Source organism: Petaurus breviceps, unplaced genomic scaffold, assembly GCF_028583685.1.
Source record: "Petaurus breviceps papuanus isolate PSGF00001 unplaced genomic scaffold, PetGlider_PUasm1.0 118, whole genome shotgun sequence".
NCBI classification, from domain to species: Eukaryota; Metazoa; Chordata; class Mammalia; order Diprotodontia; family Petauridae; genus Petaurus; species Petaurus breviceps.
In genome coordinates this window covers 22,327,422-22,347,748 of record NW_027185616.1, presented here as the reverse complement: position 1 = coordinate 22,347,748, position 20,327 = coordinate 22,327,422, and the positions used below count along the sequence as shown (strand labels likewise).

At 41.0% G+C, this 20,327-nt stretch overlaps 1 protein-coding gene and 1 long non-coding RNA gene across 2 annotated transcripts in view; one reads left to right on the top strand and one right to left on the bottom strand.

Annotated features, from left to right (window-relative positions):
* The window catches only part of LOC138160478 (uncharacterized), a 228,550-nt gene extending 211,903 nt beyond the window's left edge, over positions 1–16,647 (bottom strand). The window contains exon 1 of the long non-coding RNA XR_011168156.1: positions 16,571–16,647. This is a non-coding gene — a long non-coding RNA (uncharacterized lncRNA). The remainder of the gene's footprint in view (positions 1–16,570) is intronic.
* The window catches only part of TRPM3 (transient receptor potential cation channel subfamily M member 3), a 732,143-nt gene that overhangs the window by 568,170 nt on the left and 143,646 nt on the right, over positions 1–20,327 (top strand). Inside the window, 3 exon segments of the mRNA XM_069087002.1 lie at positions 13,393–13,493; positions 16,089–16,223; positions 17,927–17,977. Of these exon segments, the coding sequence (XP_068943103.1) occupies positions 13,393–13,493; positions 16,089–16,223; positions 17,927–17,977 (287 nt within the window).

The window sequence follows — 20,327 nt, the reverse complement described above, 5'->3', positions numbered from 1 at the left end:
ACCAAGGGGAGTGTGGTACTTCCCAGCCTTCTTGTGGAACAGGACCACGAGGGTGGCTTATATCAACATTTTGTGTTTAAATGATTAAATGCTAGTGGCTGGCTTTTAGATAAACTGACCATTTCCCTCTGAGATCCCAAGATACTTTCCCTATCTATCACATTATAGATTTACTTAATTCTAGACCTGTAAAAGAAAGTAAATCATCTAGCTTAATCCTTTTCAAGATGATAAAACTGATAGAAACTACATTAATTTTTAGCTCATTTACTGTAATGTGAGTCTCCAGATTCTGCAACTTCAAACCCTTTCCTCTACACCTTGTCTCCCCTCATATATGTGGTCATTCTTTGGTCCCTGTAAACATACCAAATGCTATATTCTGTATGTTTCTGACTCTCTCGTGTCTTGGAATTGGCATCATATGTAGAATGTTATTTGTTCAGTGGCCTGCACATTAAGCTTATGCAAACACAAATTCCATGCCTCTGTGCTGCTTGCAGCTTCTGAATAAGTCATGACTCCAAACTTCATAGCATTCACTACACAATGTTATTTCCTCCTTGGATATGCTCAAACAAGATGAATTTGCCTCATCACTGAAATCAGCAAGCACATGGTCCAAAATCTATAGTCATGGGAGACTGGCAGCAGCACACTTCAGAGATAGGCAGTTTTAGTTCTTTACCTAGGGGCATCCTAGCCGGCAGCAAATATCAGGAAGTGGACCCATTATCTCCCATTTTCTGGATTAGCATTGCCTGACCAGCTCTTGAACTTCCCTTGGTGAATAGTAAAGCGCTGGCTTCTCACAATGTCTATGAATTGGTCCTCCCTGAACATAGAATATTCTCATCTCACATTCAAGAGAAAATAAAAAGGTCAGTCAGACCAAGTGAAGTTCTGGCTAGGATAAAACCTATCCAAAGCCAATGGAAACACAAATGGGATTAGTAGCCTCCCTAACTGATAGATGGGGTCTGAGATTTTGAAGCTGCCTTTGGAGTCCGAAAGACCGGAATCCAGTTATTGCTGTTGTCCTGGTTGTGATCCTTGGCAAACCACTTCACCTCTCATTGCCTCAGAAAATTATAACTATAGGTTACCCATGATATACAGATTTCCATAGCAGAGGGAGTTTTCATTTTGATAGTTCCCTACTCTAATGAAAATTTATATCTAGGACATCCCCCCCCCCAAAGACATTAAAAAGCAACCAGGATTAGTGAAACTCATGAATTCTAGTATACCCTCCCTCATACCTGATGACTATGTAAAAGGAACATTGGATTCAATATTCTGAATTCTATTTTTCTAGGGCATCATTCCCCTCCTAAAGATACAGTTTATTTTTTTTTTAAGCAATTGGGGTTAAGTAACTTGCTTAAGGTTACACGGCAAGTTATTTCTGGGTGTGGTGCTAAGTGTCTGAGCCCAGATTCGATCCCAGGTCATCCCGACATTGGAGCCGGTGCTCTTACTTGCTGAGCTACCTGGCCGCCCCAATACAGTTTATTTTTGAGCTTGTCCCAAGAAAGTGACTAAGTATGGTACTCCATCAAGAATGAATTTAGAAGGGCAATTGATCAAATAGCCATAGTTAAGTATGCTATACTCTGACTTAGTGTGCTGATTTAACATTCATATATCTGTTACAGAATTAGATGATTGGAGGGCTGTAAATAACCAGGCCTCCAGTACATCAAATTAGCCAAGACAGGGGTCAAGAGAAAGCAGGTTTTCTCTGAAGGGCAAGACTGAAGTACCTGTTACAGAACAGAATTAGTTCAAAGCAAAGGTATTTAGTGAAATATTATAACAAGTTAAAGTAAATTGCCCATAGCCAGCCACCTGGTAAACATCTAAAGTAGGATTTGCACTATGACTTCTTTGATTTAAAATCTAACCTATCCACTCCCTCTCTAAAGGATTGTTCCCCAACCACATGCATCTGCTTATTACCTAAAAAAAGATTAAATCCTCTATTACTGCAAAAGGAACAAAGACACCTCTCCCTAGAGCAGGAATTCCTAACCTTGGGCTCATTGATAGATTTCCATGGGACTGTAAAATTGATTGAAGGGAAATCACATCTTTATTTTTACTGTCCTCCAGCTAAAATTTGATATTTCCTTCAATTATGAATTCTTTGAGAGAGCAAGGCAATTGGGGTTAAGTGACTTGCTCCCGTTCACACAACTAGTGAGAGTCAAATGTTTGAGGTCAAATTTGAATTCAGGCCTTCCTGACTCCAGGACTGGTGCTCTGTCTATCTGGTGCGCCACCTAGCTGACCCTAATTATGAATTTTAAAAAATTCTGAGAAGAGGTTCGTAAGCTTTCCATGCCAAAGGTATCCATGACAAAAACCATTAAGAACCCCTGCCCAAATGGAATTTTCTCACATAACCCTATATGCTTTCTGTGTTAAGCATTGGGGTTACACATAAAGGTGAAGAGAAGGTCCCTACTCTCAAGAAGCTTATAGTCTAAGGGGAGGGTGGAAACATGAAAAGAATGGTACATACACAGTTCATACAGGATAAACAGAAAGTAATCTCAGAGGCAAGGGACTTTCTTTTTTCCTCACACACTGAAAATGAGCATCTTCAGCCCCAGTTAAATTATTGTTCCCATATTTTTTTTAAAGAAATATCTCCTGAGAGTATACTTCAACTGTCTTTTATACAGAGGAAACAGTCATCATTTGAAGCAAGAAAATAGGGCAAGGAATAAATTATGCACAGACTTGATCTACTTTGTGTAGTGGGAGGAAGTGTTCAGACCTTTCATTTGTTTTACTGGGCTCTAGCAGCAAACATTCCTGAAAGTGGCTGATCGGTATGGGCAGCTTTCCAACTCTGGGAAACGATGGAAAGCGGTGCTTCCTACCACAAGAGCCACATGACCTTTTGTAGAGCAGCTCGGACCCCCTCAGTCTGGTTTCCTTCCACTCTAACAATTTTCATATAATCGAGGAATGAAATGCCTTTTCCAAAAGAATGGATTGACTTTCATTGGCTGCCACCAGCCAGAGGTTCTTAACCTTTTTTTTCAATGTCATGGACCCCTTCTCAGAAGAATGTTCTTAAATGCATAAAATAAAATACTAGAATTCCAAAGAAAGCCAATTACTATTTTTAAAAATGTTTAAACTAGTTCGTGGAGCCCATATTAGGAACCCCTGCACAAGCCACCAAGGTTCTGTAGTTTTAAGTCACTTGAATAATTTACATATGAAGTAAATTGATGGCATTTAGAACAGACAACTTAAGCATACAGGAATAAAGAGACTGAGTAGAGGTTGAAGCACTCTTATCAGTAAAGTACGTGAGCTTTTTCTGAAATATGTTTGGCTGCTGTGAGAGTTTGTTGTTTATTTCCTGGTACTTGGATGCATTCTATGTGTGGCTACAGGAGGACCAAGTTCTATAGTGAACATGATACTTTACTGAAAGACCATCAACTCTCTCCTTATCCTTAGGCAAGACCCTATTTAAATCTCCCAAGTCAGGAATACCTTTTCTTTATTAAAGATTCCACCTCCTCCCTTGTTAATTCATTCCATTGTCTCAGTAGCTTTCAAAGTCAAATCATCCTTCCTTTCAAAACTTTATAACTCATGCTATAAATTATACACTTGCCCTCTTATTCTGTCTTCATTAGATATGAAGGACAGCTGACCACCATACTTACATAAAGCCTTCACATCCTTAAAGAATATGAATCCCCTTGGTCTTTTCCCTTTAGGAAAAATAATTCTCCTTTTTCTAAACTTTATTTAAAATCCGTCTTTTCCAAAGCTTAAGTTCTATTTGTGACTCACCTCTGAACTCTTGTCATTTGACCACATCCATTTTTAAATGTGGAATTCTAAATATGGCCTCGGGTCAATAGAAAGAATCAGACTACAGTTATCATTTTTTAAAGAAATCCCCCAGTTTATTCCTTTAGCGTCCTTTTATTCTCTTTCCTCCATAAAGTCCTTACAGCGTTCCAGCAAATTTGTTTAAAATCCGAAGCCATCATGCACACTATTTTGACTTCCCTCAAGATGAGATTTACACAACAGTTTCAGATCCTCCCCACAAAATTAACAAAGGGTCACAATCTACTGGCGAGGTTGTGATGTCAACTAAGACAGCTCTCTTAATGCCTGTTCAGCTCCTTCTTAATAAGTAAAAGTCAGAGTTAGCTACAGGAAGCAATGCTGGGGAACAGAGGTAGAGTACCTTCTGGTGGAAGAAAACAGTTTTAAATCTTTGAAGGGCACAAGGCAAATATCTAAAATCAAGCATCCCATGTTATACTATCTCATTCACTGATCGTATTATCTGGACATAGTATATTTTAAAATTTATGGATATAAAGTTCTTTGCCAGGCATTATCTCATTAGGTCATCATCTCACCACACCTGTGTGAGGTAGGTCATACAACTGACCCCACTTTATAGATGAGAAAGTTGAAGTTAAATTACTTTAGCTTATAAGTGGCAGTGAATAGAGCACCAGCCCTTGGAGTCAACAGAACCTGAGTTCAAATTTGAACTCAGACACTTAATATGGACTAGCTCTGTGATCTTGGGCAAGGCACTTAACCCCAATTGCCCTGCCTTCCCCCCTCCAAAAAGATAAAAAAAAAAAAAGTGGCACTCTATCCCCAGCCCACATTTTCTTTTTTTTTTTTTGCTTTTTTGGAGGGGGGAAGGTAGGGCAATTGGGGTTAAGTGACTTGCCCAAGGTCACACAGCTAGTTTTTTGTGTGTGTTTTACGTGTCTGAGGCCACATTTGAACTCGGATCCTCCTGGCTCCAGGGCCACCCAGCCCCCCCCAGCCCACATTTTCTGATACTCAAATCCTCTGCTCTTCCCCCTATATCTTATATTTCTTTTTTATATTCCATAGCTCCTAGCATCTATCTGTCAGTATAATAAATAGGTTCCCAATTAATACTTGTTCATGAAATGTCTTTTTAAAAACTTGCTTAGTGGCTATGCTTAGTGCTGAGTCATTTATTTGGCTGATAAAGATAGCTAGGCTTTTTTTTGCAAATCTCATATCCACGGCTCAAGGCTACCAGCCTCTTTGTCAGAAAGAGTTACCTTTGGCTGACCTGTTTCAGAACCACAGCAGAGAGCTGGGATGGTTGCTAAAAGAGAAGTCCCTGAGTAGAGTGAAAAAGGATATCTCTATTACCTATACTTCTACCTGATGGGAGACAGCATGGTGGAAAGATCAATGACCCTGGAGTCCAAAGACCTGAGTTTGAATCCCACCCCTGCTATTATATGTGTGACCTTGGGCAAGTCACATCTCTCAGCCTCGTCTATAAAATAAGGGAAGGGGCAGAGCAGAGTGCCCCTGAAGTCCCTTCCATCCGTTCTAGACGATCATTCTATGATTCTCAGCAAACTCTAGAGAGTAGGGGAGGTGGTAACAGCTATTTAAGGGTAAGTTAAGGCTTAGCAATATTCATCTCAGTCTGATTCAGTGAGTACTTATGAAGTACCTACTGTGTATGAATCACTGTGCTCAGTGCTGGAGACAGGAGAACAAAAATGGCAGCCTCTCTGCTCAAGGAGCTTCCGTTCCGAGAGGGAACATATGACAAGCTCATAAAGAAGCATGTCACGTCGCAGCATGTGATAAGGTCACAGGCTCACAGGCTTTGCCATCCGGCTGCACTCCTCCGGGCTTTTCCATCATGCCCCTTGTACCAGGCACCTTCCTACCCGCCTGCTCCCTGCTTTTCAGGTTCGGTTTGTGTGCCGTCTTCCTTCCCTCATTGGCTTGTAAGCTTCTTGAGGCCCAGGAATGACTTCCCTTTCGTTCTATTCCCAGAGCATAGCACAGCGGCCTGCATAGTAAGCACTTGAAAAAACGTTTATACACTTGACTGACAATATAAAGAAACTTAAAAGGCAAAGAACAAATTCAGGCAAAGTATGTAGAGAAAATTTGATAAAGGGAAAAATCCATTTTAGTTGAAGGAATCAGAGAAAGTTTCATGGAGGGTATGGCATCTGAGCTGGGACTTGAAGGAAGGAAAAGGTTTCAGTAGGTAATGATGTACAAGGAATACGGAGGTGGGAGAGAGCAGGTTAAAATTGATTGATCTGTCTGGCTAGAATAAGGTGTGACTAGAATGAATAAGGCTAGAATGCCGGGTTAGAATCAACCCACTTTACGTGCCAGGCTCATATTTGCATCCTAGAATATTATTGTGGAAGGATGCTTAGAGAAAACAAGTTGTGAGAACTGGATGGATCTTTAGAGGCGATCTGATCCAATCCCCTCCCTTTCTTCCTACGGATCAAGAAACTAGAGTCCAGAGAGGAGAAGGGGCTTGCCCACATTCTCTAGTAAACAATTCAATTGTTTATAACTCAAAATACATTTTTTCCTAAAACAGTTCTATATATTAGCCAAGTTCCCAGGTCAGTACACAAAAACCCATTTAACCTAACCCATGAGTATGAAAACCAAGTCTTGATTTCAAGAAAATAAAATATACTTTGAACAAGAAATACGCTTTTTTCAGACCATACATTCCAATTTGGGAGTTAGAAAATGCAGTCAGTCTGTCTACAAGATAACTGACCCTGAACCCTTTGACCTCCAATAAGCCAGGTAAGATCAGGGTCCCATGACAGTGGTGGGAAGAGAAGAAGAAGGGAACATTATTTCAACAAATCTGGAGCTAGGAGTGGATGATGAGTGAAGATTCTGGCCTTGGTGTGATGCCAAGGGCTCACCATGTACATGGACTCCAAGTACCAGGAATCAGTACCAAGTAGTTCCTGCATGTTCATGGACTGACAGTGTCAGGGCTTCATAAACTTTGGACTGTCTTATTCCAGTGCTGACATTTCTTATTGTGGTACTTGTATGCAGTGAGATATACGTGTGTATGCATATGCATATGTGTACATGTATTTTTCCCTTTCATAAAATTGGGGAGGAGAGATGATAGAATAAGGTAATAAAGAAAGAAAACTTTTTTTTGTTTCAGCCAATTCTTGCAAAACAGAATGTCAGATTTGGAAGGAATCTTATCTTTCCCTTCCAAATTCATTCAATGAGCATTTATTAAACCCTTACTGTGTTCTAGACACCGTGCTAAATGCTTGTGATTCAAATACACAAATGAAATACTCCCTGCCCTCAAGGACTTCCATTCTGCTAGGAGGAAAGAACATATGCATCAAAAGCTAAATGCAAAGGAATTTGGAGGGTAGAAGGCACTAGAAACTGTGGACATTTAGATATAGGCCTTGCATAGGAGTTGACATACCTTCCTTAAAAGGAAGCTAGAGATTCAAAAAGATGAAGAGGAAGAGGAAGCATATTCCTTACATGGGGAAAGGCCATGAGAAAAAGGCAAAGGCAGAGAAAAAGAAGATAGAACGCCCCGGATATCTGCAGTGTCTCTGGGGAACTTCTACAAAGCCTGAAAACTGGAGTGTGTGAAGCGAGTCATGTACAATAAGCCTTGTAAAGAGAAGCTGAAGTCAGGGTGTGAAGGGCTTTAAAAGCCAAACAAAGGGATTTATATTTGATCCTAGAGGCAAGAGAGAGAGAGAGTCATTGGGACTTCTTAAATAGGTCAGAAACTGCTTTAAGAGTGTCACTTTGAGAGTTGTGTGAAGGGAGATTAGAGAGAGGAGAGAATGGGCATATGGAAATGAATTAGGAGGCTTTTCAAGTCAGCCAGGATGGTAGTGACCAAGCCCTGAACTCACATGAATTATTGTACAAGTAGAAAGGACAAGAATACATGAGATGTGATGGTTTGGGGAATCTACGAGGCATGGCAGCTGATTGAACTTGAGGAATAAGGAAGACTTCAAGTTTGCAAACCTAGTGGAGTCTTCAGTTAGGAAAATTAGAAATGTAGGGAAAAACATTCTGACAGAAAAAGATAAAGAGCTCTATTATGGACATGTCGAGTTTGAAATACCTGGGTCCCCCAACTCCAGACTCTGCACTCAACAGAAAGTTATTGATGTGGGCCTGGAATTCAGAAGAGAAATGTAAAGATCTAGGAGAAACCTACATAGAGATGATACTTGAACCCATGGGAGTTTCTTCTCCTGCCATCTTATGCTCCAACTCCCCCAGTCCCTGCCTTAGGAATAGAAATGCAGACAAAGAAGAAAAGAGCCCTTAGAGTACATCTCCATGTAGCAGGTGGGACATGGATGAAAACCCAAAGTAGTTTTAGATAGATTCGTTTCCTGGCCAGGAGGAGCCACTGAAGTTTTCTGAGCAGGGAAGTGACATAGCTCTATTCCCTCTACTGCTCCCAGACAACGTGACCCTCAGCTGGGATCTGTGCAAAGGATGGGTTGACTGGTGTCTGTAATACAATCCCAGGAATAGAGAAGAATAGATAGCTCCATAATCTGGTATGTTAGCTGGAAAAGGCCAAAGGCAGAATACAGCGTGAGAAATGGAAGCAAGATCAAAACCAGAGATTTCACAAGATCTGAGAAGAGCTTAGAGAATGGCAGCATTCTGGTTATCAGACTAGAAGGATTTGATATGGGGGGACAAATGAGAGGTTGATCTTGAAAAGGAACTGTAAATTGTCTTATTCAAAACTGCATGGCCTGAACATTAAAAGCAGTCGTGGGTCAGCTAAGCCCCATTTGCCCAAATCCCTATAAGTCAGGCAGTCACTGGACCTGAAGACAAATTCTCACCTAGGGAAAGAGTACCTAAAAGAGTCCAGATAGGAATCCAACAAAACATAAGTAAAAGGCCAAACCAGGTAGAATTTCCTGAGAGATCCAAGATCCAAGAGAGGTAAGGCCAGAGTCTAAAGCAAAAAGCCTCCAGGACCATTCAGTGAAATGCCTCTTTGTTTGATGCAATCTGCCCTCCCCAAAGCTATTGTAGCCATGGCCTCTGCTCTCCACCTGCTCCCTACTCCAGTGTCTTGGCATGTTCGCTGTATACCTCCTTATGACTCAACCCTACCATTGAAGCCAGGGGCTCAGTCAGTGGTTAAGGCATAGGCATTTGGAAGAGAGATTTGGCAGCTGTGTGAATGGATAGGAAAAGACTGAAGTCAGGAAGATCAGCTGAGAAGTTATCATATCTGAATTACAGATTTAGTTGTGGAAAGGATCTGAAAGGCTACCTAGGCCAGCATTCATTTTGCAGATGAAAAAACGGAGGCCCAGAAAGGGTAAAGTCAAGGTCACGTGTCATTAAGTGGCAGAAGTTGACATTTGAACACAGGCCCACCAAATCCAACACTCTTCCCACAATGCCACATGCCTCTAGTCTTAATTAGGATAATGGCAATACCAGTGGAAAGAAGAGAGTGGAAATGAGAGATATTTCAGAAAAAGAACTGAGAGGAGACTGCGGACAGTAGCACAAGGCAAGTGCTTTATTCATTTCAGACATGCGACCATGAAGCCTGTCAGCACCTTACTACCTAACATACACTGGGACATATACTTTGGTTGAGAGCCCAGAAATCTAGTTCTCTGTTCTTCTATCTTATTGCTGCTGGTAGGCAGGGTAACCAGGGACCAAATGGGAGGGAAGACCATAGGAATAGTCAATAACCCAGTGACAGGACCGAGGCACCCTTCCCCCCAGCCCCACACACCTATATCAATCACAAAGACACTATGATTAAGAAAGTTTGCAAAACTGATTATGATCAGGAGAGACTTGAATGCCTTGCATATCTGATTTAGATGAAGCTAGTTAAACCAGTTATAACTGGGGGGAGTGTCTTGCAAATTTTGCCTAAGTGAAGTTTGCTTACACCAACTATTGAGCACACAAAAGCTTCCCAACAAGGTCAAATCATTGATCAAACATGGAGTCACTTCTTTCAGCTAGACCTAGTAGTTAGGCGGGTCAGTCAGTGAATAAACATGGAGCCATTTATTTCAAAACTAGTTGGTGCAACAGACAAAACCAGGCCAGGAATGAGGAAGGCCAGGGTTCAAATCTGGCCTCAGACACTTACTGGTTGTGTAACCCTGGATAAGGCATTGAACTTCTGTTTGTCACAGTTTCCTCATCTGTATAATGGTGATGATAATAGCCCCTATGGCCCAAGGTGGTTGTGAGGAGAAAGGAGATAATAATTACAAAGCACAATGCCTGGCACACAGGTATGTCACTGAACCCTGTGTGCCTTAGTTTCCTTTATCTGTAAAATGCTCTGGAGAAGGAAATGGCAAACACTCCAGTACCTTTGCTAGGAAAGCCCCAAATGGGGTCACAAAGAGGTAGACACAACTAAACACAACACATTCTTCTTGGAACATCATAAAGAATCGAACATGACTGAACAATGATGACAACAAAAACATAAGAATCCATAACAATTGGATGAAAAATGAGAGCTGCAATCAATTTGTTGCTTACCCACACATGACCAATCTTCCTAACCTATGTTCAGACTGAATTAACTTGGATCAATACGGATTTTGGCACCCCTGAGACACAGTTTCTTCTAAACCACATCAAAAATAAAAAGATTATAACATGTTCACTGGCCCTTCTCAAAGTTATTACAGTCGAAGTAGCAGTCTGAACAATAAATGACTTGACTAAGCTACTGAAAAGAACAGGACCAGCCTAGGTGGTTTATTTTCAGCCAGTATTAAATAAAGTCAATGGTCTGGCCTTGGAGTTAGGAATACCTGAACTCATGCCATTTCTGGTATTTAATAACTCTGTGTCCATAAGTAAGTATCTAAACCTCTCAGAATTTCTTTAACTTCGGGAAACTCTCTAAAATGAAAAGTTCCAGATGTGTTGAAAACCTGGCATCATAGAGTTCCTCACACCTATGGAGTCACATGTTGGAACCAAAAATAAAGTAATAATTACTACTTACGAGCCTCCTGAGTTTCTCTAAGCTTTGCTGAATTTCCTTCAGGATGATGGGTTGTACTAATTGGTTTTCCGTCTTACACTCTAGTTATATTGTCTGGTGGCTATAAACCAGTTAGTAGCAAGGGGAATACTAAGGTTACAACATGTCAACATTGCAGTTTGACTTGGACCGATTAAAGGAACAAAAGAAAATTGCAGCCTTTCCACATGTAATTGCAACGAGCCCATCCTTTAAGTCAGTGATATCATATTTTGTCGCAGGCTTCCTTCATTCCTTATTTGTTTCATATGAGTCTGACTATTGATCTCTGGAATTCTATGAAATCTATGGAATTAAGGCAATCGTTTTCTTTTTTTTTTTTTTTTTTTGCAATCATTTTCTTAATGGAAGGAGAAATCATTCAGTGTATTATATTGAACGCTCACTTCCCATCCTCTGATTGGGTTTCTGGCAACAAGTGATTAGGAGTTAAATTCACAAGCAGCACAGAGACAGTGTGGTATAATAAAATGGAAAAAGAGCTTCACTTAGAACCAAAAAAGTCCTGGGTTCAAATCTCATCTCCTGTATTTACTAACTGAACGACCATGGTCAAGTCACTTAATCTCTTATGAGCCTCAGTTTACTGATGTCTGAAACAGGGATACTAAGTAGCCCATATCCCAGGCTTATTGGGAATAGGTAGGTGGTACAATGGCTTTAGCACTGAATCTGGAAATCAAGCAGATCTGAGTTCAAACCATGCCTTAGTTACTTACTAGCTGTATGACCCCAGGCAAGTTACTTAAACTCAATCTGCCTCTGTTGTCTCATCTGTAAAATGGGAATAATAATAGCTCCCACCTCCCAGAGTTGTTGTGAGGATAAAACAACATTTTTTAATGATATTTACAAATATCATTAAAATATTTATATTTTAATATTTATATTAAATATTATTTTTATCTTTATATATAGATATATTTATATATAGATATTTCTAAAGTGCTTTGCAAATAAAATTTCTCTATAAATGCTAGTTATTATTGTTATTGTGACAAAATGTGATAATTGTTATAAGGTATTTGGCAAGCCTTGAAAATGACATAAACATCACTTCTAATTCTTTGGTTTTGATGATGCTTTGTATCAATTCTGACCTGTTTTGCATCATGGACTCTTCCGGATGTCCAGCGAAGCTATAATATAAGCCTCTTTGGAGAATAATGTTCTTAAACTATAAAATAAAATAAATAGGATTAAGGAGACGAATTAAATAAAAATCAAGATGTCATTTTTTCCCATCCAGACTGATGGACTTCCTGAAATCAATCCACAAATCCTATGTGTGGATCCCAGGTTAAGAACCCCTACTGGTTATAGGAGAATGCATAGGGTTATAGATTTAGAGCTGAATGGGAACCTTGCAGGTTGCCCAGTTCAGCCTCTTAATGAAACAGAAGCCAATAATACAGTCTTTTATCTCCAGTTTTCTCTCTTCTAAATGGGGCTAAGAATAGACTGGTTTGTCTCTCTTAAACCAGTGCTTTGTAATACATACATTGGATTGCAGGGCCATAGATTTGGAAGGGACTTTAGAGGTTATCTACTTCTACCCCCCTCCCTCCCATCTTACAGATGAGAAACTGAGGCTCATCAAGATTAAACACAGCTGGGGCAGCTAGGTGGCACAGTGAATAGAGCACCGGCCCTGGAGTCAGGAGGACCTGAGTTCAAATCTGGCCTCAGACACTTAACACAAAAACTAGCCGTGTGACCTTGGGCAAGTCACTTAACCCCAATTGCCCTCCAAAAAGCAAAAAAACAAAAACAAAAACAAAACAAGATTAAACACAGTCTATACAGGCAGAATGTATCAGAACAAGAATTTAACTCTGAATCCAGTACCAACATTGTCTCACCCACAGAAAGTATCTTTTCTTTTTTCTCTACAGAATCAGTGCATCATAAAATAGAAAATCTGTTACAAATAGCATCTTATTATTCTTGGCAGGGGAGGGAATGAATGGGGTGGTATAGTGAATACAGTGCTAGATTCCATAGTCAGGATTGAATCCTACATCTGACACTTACTGGTTCTGTGACCATCATCATTATTTAATCTGTCACGTGGGAATTCCCGTACAAGGTATTTACCAAGGTATCTCCACGGAGATAACAGGGCAGCTGGGTGGCATAGTAGAGTGCTAGGCCTGACTGTGACTATGACACTCAAATCCTGACTCAGACACTTTCTAGCTGTGTGACCCTGGCCAAGTCACTTAATCCTGTTGAACTCAGTTTCCTCATCTGTCAAATGATCTGGAGAAGGAAATGGCAAACCATTCCTATCTTTGCCAAAAGGAGCCAAATGAAGTCACAAAGAGTCAGATGCCACTGACCAGCAACAATCTGATGTTGAAAAGAAAGTGTTTTGCAAACCTTAATTCATTATGTAAATGTAAGGTATTATTATTTTTTTTTTTTTGATGTGTGTAACTGACATCCATTCTGTCTTTTCCCCATCTCTCCAAATACAGGAGCTAACGCCTCAGCCCCAGACCAACTGAGCTTAGCATTAGCCTGGAACAGAGTAGACATCGCTCGAAGCCAGATCTTTATTTACGGGCAACAGTGGCCGGTATAGTATACACATCATCATCTCATGGAAATGCCCCTGATGTGGGCTTGAGGACTAATTCAAGCAGCCTCTGGAGGGGCTCAAGGAAACACTGGGCTCTGATCTGAGAACATGAGTTCTTGGCGGCAGTAGTGGATTTGGCTGGCAGAGGCTCCCTTCTTGGTCTTTAGGGAAAGATCCCCATCTAGTGGAAGCACACATTGAATCTGAGCTAAATTCCTTTTCTTGTGCCAGTTAATACCTGTGCCAGCCAGTTTTCAGCTTTTTGGTTTAAAAAAAAAAAACCCATTAGTGAAAACGAAGATCTGAGAGGAATTAATCACTTGTCTTTGTTAGAGGGTAAGAGTGAGAAAGAGGTTGGCAATTTCTGGGCCCCAGGAGCTCCTGTCCTACTTTATGCCTGGGTCACACAGAGGAGACTTACAACACACACCAACATGGCAAGTTCCATCTGGCACTATGCAGCACAGCACACGGTCTTCTGTGTCTCCCAAAAGAACAGCATGAAAGGAAGCTGAGCTTTATATAACTGTTCTTGGGCTGTGTCCCTGATTGTAAGGGGGAGGGGGGAGCATTGGAAAATTGGGTACTGGGCATGCCCATTGCAGCCTGGGATGGGGGGAATGGGGAGCAGACAGGTGACCTGAAAAAAAAAAACCTGTGACTAGAAGCATCATTGACCATTTCCAGGTCTTTTTTTTTTAACTCTCACTTTATCAGAATGGTTGTGCTTGGGTTAATGCCAACACCTGTCTGTTCTCATCAGTCAAATTAAGTGAATGACACTGTTACTTGAGAATACAAAAGATTTTATTGGAAAACTTGAGCATTGGGAGACTGGGAAGGGAAGCGAGTTTAATAAATTGTTTCCCAGAATAACAGGTTATTTTTTGTTTTGCTAGATAGGGTCACCTTTTCCTCACTCTTTTCCACCAGAGCCAACAAGTTGCTTGGATTTGGTTTGCTAAAACTAATATACTTCTTGGCTATTATTATTAGGCACCGCTTTAACCCCTGAAAGACAGTGAGTTAGAGTAGATAGAGGACCAGCCTTGGAATCAGGAAGGCCTGAGTTCAGGAACCTTTGTATGACACATATTAACTGTGACCATGGACAAGTTGCTGAACTTTTTAGACACCCCCTTCCCCCAGGGCAATTTCATAAATTATAAGGAAAGAGAATTTTAGTCTGCGAACCCCAGCTTTGCTATTCCCTACCTTTGTGACCTTAGTCAAGTTTCTGGCCTCATTTTCCTCATCAGTAAAATAAGTAAGTTGGCCAGGATAGTCTCTAAAGTTCCTTGCCACTTTAAATTTATGGTCCTATAAGTTATAGCAAAATTGCTAATCTACGTGGGGGAAGGAGTTTCCACACCAGGAGTTCCCCACATCTGTGAAATCACAAGTCTGGGCAAAATAAAAAGAAACCCTTGTTGAAGTGAAAGGAATCATTAAAAATGTAAGCATTTGGGGCAGCTAGGTGGTACAGTGAGTAAAGCACCAACCCCGGAGTCAGGAGGTCCTGAGTTCAGTTCTGGCCTCAGACACTTAACACACACACACACACACACACACACACACAGACACACACAACTAGCCGTGTAACCTTGGGCAAGTTACTTAACCCCGATTGCCCTCCAAAAAAAGCAAAAAAAAAAAAATATGTAAGCATTCCCTTTGAAGTTCAGAAGAGTGGAGAGAGAGTAGAAAGAGAAGCCCCTCCAGTGTTCTGCCTCTTTCGGCACATGGCTCACCTAGCTACCGTCTTATGATAGCCCCTTACCCAGGTGATGCAAGAAAGCCCAGAAACAAGGCAGAGAAAAAGATGGAGGTGGGGCAGGTGAACTGCCATATTCTTAGACTTTCAGGAGGTTACAGAATCATCAAGTTAGATCCAGAAGAGACCTTAGAGGCCACTGAGTCCAACCCCCTCATTCTATAGTTGAGGAAATTGAGATAAATAAGGCTAAATGACTCTCCCAGGGTAATACAGTGTATCGCCAACACAATATTCACAGCACTGACAGCGACTATAAATATGCTGGTGTAGTTCTGAATCACAAACTATAACAGACTTCATATAGAAGACAGAAGCAAAACATTTATTCAGATAACAGAAAGCCAAATCCCAACACTAGAAAACCAAATCCATCACAGCAACAGAAAAGTTAATACCTTATCATTCAGGGAGCAACACCATCCCAAAGCCTTCCCCCTGCTTGGGTCTTCCCACAAACACTCACAATCCTAGCTGTCTGCTTGCCCGTGTCCTCTCCTCCCTCCTTTCTAACTGCTCTCACCAACTTCCTGTTCCACCTATTCAGCAAACTCCTGCCACCACAGGCTCCATGTGAGTACATCTGGCCTATTAAGGGGTAGGGAAGATCTTCACATTCCCATCACCATTACACACAGCTAGTAAGTGTCTGAGGCAGAATTTGAACACAAGTCTTGACTCCAAGTCCAGCTCTCTAGTCAGACATTAATTCTTCAGGTGAAGTAAGCAGCTTCCAAAGAGCTGGCCACCTTATGCCAATACAGGGTCAGTTATCACTTTCAGGCCAGGAGTCATCTAACCAGCGATTTGGTCTGCAGGTGGGGTCCCTGGAGCAAGCAATGCTGGACGCCCTAGTGCTGGACAGAGTGGACTTTGTGAAGTTACTCATAGAGAATGGAGTAAGCATGCACCGTTTTCTCACCATCTCCAGGCTGGAGGAATTGTACAATACGGTAGGGCCAAGCTAAGGCACATCTTTTCTCTAAGTTTCTTGTTTTGACTCCTCTACGTCTCTGTGCTGCCAAGATGCATGGCCCTTTTCACTCACCCTCTCCACTTTCCATCTTTCGTTTCCTTTCCTCACCCACTATGACTATAACCTGGCCTATAATGTAAGAATAACAACAACAAAATTTTTTTAAATAGCTAACTTTTTTTTTTTTCCAAAAGCAATCGGGGTTAAGTAACTTGCTCAAGGTTACACAGCCAGTTATTTCTGGGTGTGGTGCTGAGTATCTGAGCCCGGATTTGATCCAGGTCATCCCAACACTGGAGCCGGTGCTCTTACTCACTGAGCCACCTGGCCACCCCTAAGCAATTGGGGTTAAGTAACTTGCTCAAGGTTACACGGCCAGGTGTTTCTGGGTGGGTGCTAAGTGTCTGGGCCCAGGATTCGATCTCCAGGTCTTCTCAACACTGGAGCCAGTGCTCTTACTCGCTGTAAAATAGCTAACTTTTAAAGCGTTTTGTGCACTAAGAGAGTTGTCAACAAAAACCCTGCAAAGGTAAGTGGTATGAGTATTATTAAACCCATTTTACAGATGAGGAATCAGAGTCTCAGAGAGCTTGAATGACTTCCTCTAGATTGCACAGCAGGTGTTGCAACTAGGATCTGAACCCTTCTAATCCCAGTGTTCTTCCTACAGAAGAACTGAAATGAACTAAGGAAGTTCTCACACAAGACCACACAACTTCTGGGTGTTATCGTATAACTGATCTCAACTCCATCATGTACAAACTTGAAATAGGTTAAAATCAGAACTTTAATGGAGAATTTTCTGTTATTGAAAGTGTAAAACTATACCAAGGCCTTTAAATTTCCTGTATAATGCTTTAAATTTTGCAAATCACTTTTACACATATTATTTCACTTGATCCTCACAACCCAATGAGGTAAGAGCTATTGTTATCCCCATTTTGCAGATGAGGAAACTAAGGCAAACAGCCGAAGGAAACTGAAGTATTTTACCCAGGCTCAAATAGTGATTAAATTTTCGAAACAGGATTTGACCTGAGTTATTCCTCACTCCAAAGTTTCCTTTCTTGTTTATTTGCAAATAGGAGGGACAACTTTGTAACTAGAATATAATTTATCTTCTTTAAAAATTGAACTGGGCATCAATTGGGATCCTAGTAATTCCTCAGGCAGTTGGAATTTTATAGTATTTGGACATACGCTATCCTATATGAGTTGTACAACAAACCCTGTGTAAAAATAGGGTAGGTACTATTGCCTTAATGACTTTACTAGGGTCATTCCACTAATTAGTGACAAAATCAAGACAGGAACCCAAGTCTCCAGCATGAAATGAGCACAAGTGGTGTCCAAATCTCAACTATGGTCCTATGATATTCTAAATGTTTGGCTTTAGCTGGATTATTAATCTCTTTGGGTCTTAGTTTCTTTGCCATTCTTTATATCTCTAAGGTTTTCCCTCATATATAGCAGTTGCTTAATAAATGCTTGTTGAGTTATAAGACCAGTGGGTTGGACTCCATGACCTCTGAGGTCCTTTCCACCTCTAAATCTATCCTTCTGTGACTCCAAGCCCACCATTATTCCCTCTCAACGCCACACTGCCTCTCCATCTTGCCTTCCTGGTGAGTATCTATCACTGCCAGATAAAAACTAGAAAATTCTTTTTGTCATTTTCAGAGACACGGACCATCCAATACTTTGTACCACTTGGTCAGGGATGTCAAAAAGGTAAGATACCTCTCGACAGCAGGTCGGAGGCTCTGCTTCGTGTCATTAGAGATGGATGAACTCTGTTTTGCATGGGCTGCCAAGTCAGAATGTACTCATACCTTCCCCCTAATACCCATCCCTCCCTTCATTTCAGATTGTAATTTGTGTCCATGTTGACTGACTCCTCTGCCTATATCGCAGCAGTGATCAAGCTTCTCTCTAGATGGTTTTAGATGCTTTTCTGGATATAATGCTTTGGCTAATGGAATTGTAGGCTGTTTCATGTCATGTGGATTTATGCTGTTATCAGTATTCTTCCATATAGCCTTTACTCTTTGGGGTGCTAGTTTCCATGTTGTTGGTCTATCTTGGTTTGCTAAGCCCTAACCCATTACTGTAGTTTCATTTCTGCGACATTAAATGCAATGCATTGTACACATATTTAGTAATAAAAGTAATAATGCTTTAAAATAATTCACATTTCTATAGGATTTTAAGGTTTACGGAGTGTACCCTATGAACTAGATAAGTATTATTATCCTTATTTTGTACATAAGGGAACAGAAGTTAGATGACTTGCCCACAGTCATGCAGCTAGGAAATACCTGAGCAAGAGACTGAAGCCTTCTGACTTTCCATTATGCCACACCTGCAACTTAGAATCACAGAATTTTAAAGTTGAAAGAGACCCATGCAGCCATCTAGTTCAACAATGACTTGAAAAAAGAATCTATATTACAACATACCCAACTGGTCTTCAGGTCTCTATTTGAATCATTACAGCATTTCACATTTTTTCTTTTTTTAGGAGGGGGGAGGAAAGGCAGTTGGAGTTAAGTGACTTTTCCAAGGTCACACAGCTAGTAAGTGTCAAGTGTCTCGAGCCTGGATTTGAACTCAGGTTCTCCTGACTCCAGGGTCAGTGCTCTATTCACTGCACCACCTAGCTGTTCCATTTCACATTTTTTAAAACATTTTCACAGTTGAACCTTAACTTTGCCTTGTGTTATTGGTAGCAAATTATTATTGTCCCCTTATTACAAAGAAGAAATTAAGGAGTTGAAGTGATATGGCCAACCCCACAAAGTCATAGGGTCATAGATTTAGAACTGGAAGAGACTTTAGAGATCACGTGGTGTAGTCCAACCACCTCATTTTATGAAGGGGCAAACAGGTCCAGAGATGTTGTGACTCGTCCAAAGGCATATAGATAGTAAAGATCAGAGACGTTCAAACCCAAGTCCTCTGACAGCCAAGCTAACGCTCTTTCATTTAGTGACAGAGGAAGGACTCCTGTCTCTTAATCTGATGTTTTTCCTACCACATCATATTGCCTCATTAATATAGTAGATGGGATTCTAAACCCTTGTCATTTTTCCAGATGAGTGCTACTCTAATTCCAAAAGCCCAGGTAGAAAAACACAACCTACATCACTCTTTTTTTTTGGGGGGGGGGCAGGCAATTGGGGTTAAGTAACTTGCCCAAAGTCACACAGCTAGTAAATGTGTCAAGTGTCAAATGGCCCGATTTGACCTCAGGTCCTCCTGACTCCAGGGCCCATGTTCTATTCACTGTGCCACCTAGCCACCCCCTTATATCACTCTTTAATTGGCAGCACCGCCATGTCTTAAAGAAAACTGCCCTGAAAGCCATGTGGGATTTGCTGGAGAGCGGGCTGTTGCTGAAGTCTAAAGTACAATTCAGTGTACTCACCTTATAAAATGGATTTGGTTGAAGTGCAGAACAGAACTTAAGGACTCCTATGTATGGGTTTTTTTGTTTTGTTTTGTTTTTGTGCAGGGAGTCTGTAGTAAAAGGCAGCTTCTTTCTTGTTCACCTTTTGCTCTAGAAAAGGACCAATGACATCAGAAGGGTAATATCTTGACTTGCAAGTGAATTAGATTTAAGTGAGGCAGGTCTGTGCAAAGTCATCAACCTCACTCTCCCCAAAGTCATTGGAGTTCAGCAAGATGTAGCTGTGGCATAGCGGATAGAAAGCTGGCCTCAGAGCCCCAAAGACTCAGGTTCAAGTCCAATCTCCAACATACTGGCTATGACCCTGAGCAAGTCACCTAACTTCTTGATATTCTAGGTAGCTCCCTAACACTAAGTTGCAGAGGAAATGTCAACCTGCATTGGTAGAGGAAGTTTCCCTATACCATACATGACTTAGTCTCCTTTACCAATAAAATCACATTTCTCCTCACAGAAAGTCATAGCAGTTTGAAAGCTGATAGGACCCATTGGTACATACCTTGGCTTTCTATCAAAGTAGAATCTCAATGAGATGACACTGATTGAAGCCTATATATTCAAAGAGTCCCCAATATTGAGAATCTGCACTAACTACCCTGGGGAAACTCCCTT